Raw genomic sequence first — 7,512 nt, 5'->3', positions numbered from 1 at the left:
CCTTAGAGAGTTCTAAGCAGCAGAATAGATTAGAATTTGGTTGGTAGGCAACTAGGCATACTGGCATACACACCTTGCAGTTGCTGCTGGTTGTAGAGCCCATTAGCATCCATCCTCTTTGCCCTTTCTCTTCTCCCCAACAGTAATTTGCATCAACATGAACAAATATGTTAAAACTAAATAATGTATCACTTAATAGTCCATATTGCACAAATAATGAAAAAAACTGAGAAGTGAGAACTAGAAGTGAGGCAGTGAGCAAAAGTGGAGAACAACTAAACAAGATAACAAGCAGGAGTGCAATCTGCATTCTGCAGTGACATATTACATAAGCATTTCAAATGAGAAATGACACAAGTCCACATAACAAATAACACCAACATAGCAAAAGGGGCTTAAGGTTTTCCAACTCTCATGTCTCTCAACTCTCAAGTCTCAAGTCTCAAGTCTCAATTCTCAATCAATAGCAACCATCATCAAACTCATCCATGGTGGCATTGGTGTTGTCTCCATCTTGGTCAGCATTGGCTGGATCTTGATCATCATTTCTCACATCATCATCATCCTCAACGTAGTCTGAATCCTCCTACGCATGGGGCATACTTGAGTGTTGCTCTTGCTCCAAATCCCTCTCTTCCTCATCTTCTTCAAGAATTGTAGGTCGTGTTGTAGTAGGTCTCTTGCGTGCGTAGTGTTGCACATAGACATTTGACTGCCCCCTACGAAGTGTAGTTGCTGTCCTAGGTAGATTGCGGCCTTGAAGGTTCGAAGATGCACCAATAGCCACATCAACATCCTCCCATGCAATGTCTTGATTGTCTTCAGGACAACCTCGAGCACCTTGAGGTTGTGATAGTGATGGGTCCACCCACTCATTGCCCCAATCAAAATCCTCCTCAATGACCAAAGGGTCAAAGCTATTGTCGCCCACCTTCTCATGCCTCTTTTGAAACCGATGCATATTCTTCCGGTTGTATGAAAGTAAGACAAGATCATTCAACCTTTTCCATTGTAACCTGTTCCTTTTCTTTGTATGGATCTATAAAGTACAAACAATAAATGAAATAAGTAAATAACGGTTAAAAGGGCTGCCATGGCAGCAAACAATAAAGTACTTACTAGATAGACAAAAGGGCTGCCATGGCAGCAAACAATAAAGTAATCTAGTACTCTACTGTCTACTCATGCAGCAAACAATCAAGTAGCCAGTAGGCAACTAGGCATTAAACTAATCAAGTAATCAGCATTCAGCAAGCATCGATGCATTAGTCAAGTAGACAACAGTGAGCAGCACAAGATTATTCTAATCAATTCAAGAGCCCATCATTCCTTATTATAATCAACAGATCAAGCATAGTAGCAAAGTTAAGTAGCAAAAGTTACTGCATTAAACTAATCACTAACAACAGCATGTATTATTCTAATCAACCAAGCAGCCTATCATGCATTATTCTAAACATCCAGGCATCCACTAACCACTATAAGAGAGACAGTGAGCAACCAGCAAAGCAGCTAGCACAAAGCAGTGAGCAACCAGCAGGAGGGTGAAGGGGGAGGGAGGTATGCCTTGCGCTGTTGGCAGTTGGCTCCTTGCTGTTGCTCGTTTCTGCTGTACTGGAGAGGAAGAGGAGCTGCTGGAGAGGAGGAGAATGAGGAGCTGCTGGAGAGGAGGAGCCGTTGGAGAGGAGGAGGGGGAGGAGCTGCCGGAGAGGATCTGCTGCGGATGAGGAAGCAGATCTGCCAGAGAGGAGCCACTGGAGAGAAAGAGGGAGAGGGGGGGGGGAGTGTGTGGATTGGGGGCTGTTTCTCTCTCTCTCTCCCCCCTCTTACCTGTTGGCGCTAACAACCTTTCTGTTTCCCCGCCTAAAACAGCTCCCCTGCCTGCCTGGCAAGCTAAGGCGTCGAGTATGGACTAAGGCACCAACCTGGACGCCTAAGCAGACGCCTCGGACGCTCTAAAGCTTAAGGCGGACGCCTTACGCACGTACATAAGGCAAGCTGGACGTCTCGAGCTCGCAGGGCGCCTTGACGCCTAAGCGACGCCTTAAAAACAATGCTTACTTGTTAGTCAATATTTTCGGTCTGATTATGTCAGTCGACAGTTTACATATTGTCTGAGGCCTCGTACAGCAATACACCACCTATATATTTTATAGATTAATTGTGCAAATGTAGGTATCCAAAATATCTTCTAATGTAAAAACCGTACAAATTTCCACTTCTAAAACCCCACGTAAAGTAATAAACTAACAAACATCCTGAGGTCTCTTGCACTATAATCTCCTTGTACACAATATTTTTTGTCAAATTATTTTCTTGAGACTCCCATCTGAGATTGGAACCTTAAATCCATCACGGCCATGTCAAAACTCTGTACTTTGGTAAAATGGCACATATGGTTAGTGCAGTATAAATAAATTACTGCATAAATGATGAGATATCATCCAATTTACCTTCAACATGTCTTCCCTGGTTCTTCATCACACGTGGGACAGTGGAAGTAGTTCCCTTGCTTTTGTACCTTGTTGTTTCATTTCCTTTATCCTATGTAGTTCCAATCATCTAATGTGTTGCTAGATTTAATCTGCTTGTGCAGTACAAAACTTTCCTTGTCCATTGTAGGTTAAATTTGCATAACATTTGACAGAACAACATAGAAACACAATAATAAATACATGTTTCTTTTAGTGCTTTCTATTATATAGCATCTGCTCTTGAATTGTGCCTTGCAAGTGGGCTGCCAACTCTATTTTTTCTACAATACCATCTTGCAAGCAATACATGTTTTTGCATGACATAAATACACATGTACATGATACTGCTCCACCCGGACTCTCAATTTCTTGGATCATCTTCAGGTTGTTGCTTATTTATTGGATCAAGATGATACTACTGTACCTGCACACTTGCTTCAATATGACAAGCACATCAATATTGCCTTGTTTAAGGTTGATATAGACTTGTGTGCTAAGATTCCTACCTTCAATAATGAAGTGTTCTATGGTCAAGACATATTTGTGCTTGGTAGAGACGAAGATCTAAATTTGACTGTGCATCATGGATGTGTTCAATTTATGGGCCCAACTACATATGAACGTCATCACCATTTGTTCACTGGTTGTGTGATTAAGCAGGTATAAATAATCTTCATCATGAGTGTGTCATAAATTATTATTAACTTATGTTGCTTATTATGGTTCTAACGTTGCAATCTAAATATTTTAGGCTAGCATTGGAGGACCCGTTATTGATTTTAATGGGCAAGTTTTGGGGATGGCTAATTTTCCAGGAACAGCATTTATCCCTTGCTCTATTATATTGAAGTGCTTGGATATGTGGAAAAAATTTCAGTAAGTTTTTCTTTTGTTGCTATCATTGTACAATTTTAGTAATGAGCAAATATCCTGAGGAAACATGATGTATTTGGTATACTTGTGTTTTACTTAATTGTTCTTAGATTGCTAAGTCCAATTTCTGTTCAATATTTTAGGCACAAAGCTTTATTTATCGAAATTGTTTTTTTTTAACTTCTATGATATTGTTCATCATTTGTGGAATCTGATAAATGATAATTTTGCAAGGTGTATCCCTCGGTTGCATATTGGGATGAAGCTTTCAGCCATTAAATATCTAGATCCAATTCGTGCGGAGAAGATCTTCCGTAAGTGTAATGTCGATTCGGGTCTAATAGTTATTGAGGTATATGTTGTCCACTATTCCTTGTTTTCTTGTAAAATGCTTACTTTTTCATGCTATCGAATAGTGCATGACAAATTGAACTGTAGGTGTCACATGGATCAATTGCTGAGGAACTAGGAGTTAGACCTGGTGATATCATTTACTCCATGAACGGAGAGTGCATTGCTACCACAGTGGAGGTAATTATTATTAATAGTAATAGCAGTAGATGTGTCATGTTGTTTTGTGAGTAAAGTGGATATAAAACTTACAGCTCATGTTTACGATCTTAGACTCACATTTATTGTTCTTGTTGCTGTTAACAGTTGGAGAACTTAATTATGAGAATATGCGGGACTTATCTTGAACAAGGAGGAGCCATCGGTTCCTGCATGGACATACCAGTAAGTTTATTTATAAGATGTTTAACTGCAGTTTATTTTTTATATCTGCTACAAACGCCCTTATGTTTATCCATGGTTACAAGACATTTGTTAGTAGGTTGACCACAGGGAAATGCAAAAAAATGATCATAAGATGTCTATATACTATATAAAAGGTAGAAGTTTCATGTGAATCAATTAAAAAAATATTCAGATTATTCTAATTTTGTTCAGATTAGTGTTTAGTTACTCTTTTATTTAAGTTAGGAGTCCACTTTTCCATGATAGATGAATGGAAAATGAGATATTATATAGGTAGCGGATGAAAATATAGTTCAGAACCCAGAGAAAGTAAGGCAAGCAGAATTAACTAACTCAAACGAGCCTACAACAGGCTAGTCTAGAAGGGGCACCTGAAAAAATCGTAGAAAAGAGATTACTGGACACGAAAGCGCATCTTTTTTGCCACATCTCGCTACCCTCCTTTTCGCATCCTGCAGTTGCCCCTGTGCGGGCATATATTAGGAGCATGAAGAAGTACATCAGCAGAAACATGTTGACTAGCAGCATCTCATCCCATTATTTGTACCACATACCGATACATGCCTTGTAATCATTGTAGGGGTTCTTGTTTGTTCATCCTATTTAGTATCTCTGCTTTATGTTTTAGCAGCCACACAAGTGTGGAAAATCATCTGACTAGGAGATTAAAATCAAACTTTTCAAAGCTGTATCTATTTGTTAATTTCCAAATTTCCCAGCACACAACTGCTAAGCCCAGTGCATAAATTCTTTTACCTTTGGGTAAGAATTTCTCAACCCATAAGAAGAAAATTAGCTGGTTGGGGAATAGCATCAGTTTGAATGAGCATAGCAATCTGTCTCAGCAGATTCCAATAACAAATGCTGGACAGTTCCAGGATGACCTCAGATGTACTCCCTCCGTCCCAAAATAAGTGTCTTGAGCTTAGTACAAATTTGTACTAGGGCTAGTACAAAGTTGAGACACTTATTTTAGGACAGAGGGAGTAGTATTTTGGATCACGCAGCCATTTTCCTTTTATCATTTTTGTCTTTTTTTAACAGAACACTTTCTCTAACAACCACAATAATGTTTAAACTTTGAAAGGTATTTCAGCTTTCCTTATCTGTGTAAAAGAACTAATAGCATCTATAGAAATTTCACCGTATATCTGCCTTTATAGTATTACCCCAAGACCAAGACCATGTGGTAACATCACGAGCAACAGACAGACTGACCTGTTGAGCTTGTGACGATACTTATAACAAATTGAAATTGTCACCACTCGTATAGTTTTTTAAGCTTTCTTCTCTTATGCGAGTTTCTTTTCCCCTTTTACCATCAATCTTTAACATTTGACTTGTTTCAATTTACAGGTTGGTATATTGCACATGCGGAAAGGTCGCAAAGGTCCGAGTCGCACTTTAAGCCTGATATTAAATGTATCAGATGACGTAGAGGTGTTCAAAAGTGGTATGCGTCCTTTCAACTAGTGTGAAGCTTCTAGTAGGATTTGGGGCTCGGTGCTGATACTGTTATATGTTTGATTTGTTTGCATATTTGCATGTGTGTTTCCATCCGTTCATTTCTATGAGGTACATGTCTTAATGATGAATTCTGATGTCCAGATATGGATTTCTGACTTGTCTCTGCAGTAGAGAGTGCCTAATTGTGTGATGAAGGTATTTCAAACTTTTCCCACTTAAGATACTAATATTAATATATGAAATAAAGATTGCTCATATATCTGTTTTAATATTGCAGAAAGAGAAGATAAGCAAGAACATTAATCAACGAATTGGAGTGTGCTTGTAGGCATGACACTAGCGTAACTGTCAGGATGAAAGGTTGTAGGACGTACTAAGAATACACTTAAGTGATTTCAGGGCTGCTGTTCAAAGTTACATTATGGGCACTCGTTGATGATGGTTCCAGGACACGCACTAATGTCGGATGAACATTTGCTGACATGAATGTATTTTTTTGTATTATTATTATTGACGTTTGAAATAGCTTTTCAATTCCCAGATGTAGTGTTTATGTCTGTATTGATGTCCTTTGTATAAAGAGTAGAACTAAACGTCGGCATTATTACTTAGTACTCCCTTCGGTCAAATGTTGCAGTTTTGAACCGTGGTTGGTTCAAAATTGCAACACTTGTCTTGGCTGCACCTACCTTGCAGCGCGCCTAATGGTGAAGGCTCCCTTTCAGTCTGGTGGCGCACGGCGCGGCAGGCCACGCCCAAGCAGATGCACAAAGGGCTCACAACTGCAACGCTGCTGGTCCCTTGGATGACCTGGAAGCATCGCAACGATTGCGTCTTCAATGCTGCAACTCCATCGACTAGCATCTTGGTAGCAAGGATCAAGGAAGAAGCCGCGCTTTGGGCTACCGTGGGTGCTCGAGGCCTGCGTGTCATCCTTCCACAGACCTGGGACGTCCACTGATGTTTTTGTGTTTTTGCCTGTACCGGAGCCTCCTAAGAGGATGTAACAAACTATCTATGCCGGTAGTAATTTTTTTAGATTAAGCACTATCACTTAGTATAGCAGTTTTTTTTTGTGTTTTCTTGAAAAAAATAATTGCAACACTTACTATGCATGCCGGTAGTAATTTTTTTAGATTAAGCACTATCACTTAGTATAGCAGATTTTTTTTTATGATCCATAAGCATAGAATTTTTGTTTACTTTTCATATATAAGCAAATTTCTTCCCATTTATAATAGTGGGAGTGTCATATAAAACTTGAACACTATAAATTGATTTCACACAAAGAGTAATGTTCAGTAAAAGGATATTCATAAGAATAATTATCACTACCTTTTATAACACAAATATCGTCATAATAATCTTTGTAAGTCGCAGCTTTGTTTTCATCATAATCAATTGAAACCTCTTCCAAAATAGTTGATTCATCATTAAATAAAGTCACGACGTTTTCAAATTCACTTTTATCATTATAATAAGATGCAACACCCTTCAAAATAGTGAGATCATTAGTACTTAGAGTTGACACTCTTTCAACCTCACTTTTATCATTGTAATCATCCTAAATAGGAGGTATGCTAACATCACAATAAATTTGCTCATCAAAAGTAGAGGTACTAAAAAGATCATCTTCATCAAACATATCATTCCCAAGCATATGGCTTTGCGTATCATTAGCATCATGAATATTCAAAGAATTCATACTAGCAGCATTACAATCATGCTTATCATTCAAGGAACTGACACCAAACATTGTGTTAAATTCTTCTTTTAACACTTCATAACTATCGGAATCCATATTTTCAAGAAAAACTTCATAAAGATAAAGAATTTGATGCAACTTCACATTTATTGTTTTGTAGTTCTTTTTATAAACTAAACTAGTGAAAAACAAAAAACTAAAAGATTCAGTTGCAAGATCTAAAGAAGATACCTTCAA

At 38.4% G+C, this 7,512-nt stretch overlaps 1 protein-coding gene across 1 annotated transcript in view; it reads left to right on the top strand.

The window, feature by feature from the left end:
- Positions 1–6,620, top strand: part of LOC119337731 — a 9,216-nt gene extending 2,596 nt beyond the window's left edge. Inside the window, exons 5-12 of the mRNA XM_037609893.1 lie at positions 2,859–3,134; positions 3,226–3,350; positions 3,582–3,699; positions 3,786–3,878; positions 4,005–4,082; positions 5,460–5,556; positions 5,712–5,765; positions 5,848–6,620. Of these exons, the coding sequence (XP_037465790.1) occupies positions 2,859–3,134; positions 3,226–3,350; positions 3,582–3,699; positions 3,786–3,878; positions 4,005–4,082; positions 5,460–5,556; positions 5,712–5,725 (801 nt within the window). The 3' untranslated portion in view covers positions 5,726–5,765; positions 5,848–6,620. The remainder of the gene's footprint in view (positions 1–2,858; positions 3,135–3,225; positions 3,351–3,581; positions 3,700–3,785; positions 3,879–4,004; positions 4,083–5,459; positions 5,557–5,711; positions 5,766–5,847) is intronic.
- The last annotated feature ends 892 nt before the right edge of the window (positions 6,621–7,512 follow it).

This window comes from Triticum dicoccoides, chromosome 7B (genome assembly GCF_002162155.2).
Source record: "Triticum dicoccoides isolate Atlit2015 ecotype Zavitan chromosome 7B, WEW_v2.0, whole genome shotgun sequence".
Taxonomy (NCBI): domain Eukaryota; kingdom Viridiplantae; phylum Streptophyta; class Magnoliopsida; order Poales; family Poaceae; genus Triticum; species Triticum dicoccoides.
This window is presented reverse-complemented; position numbering and strand designations above follow the sequence as displayed.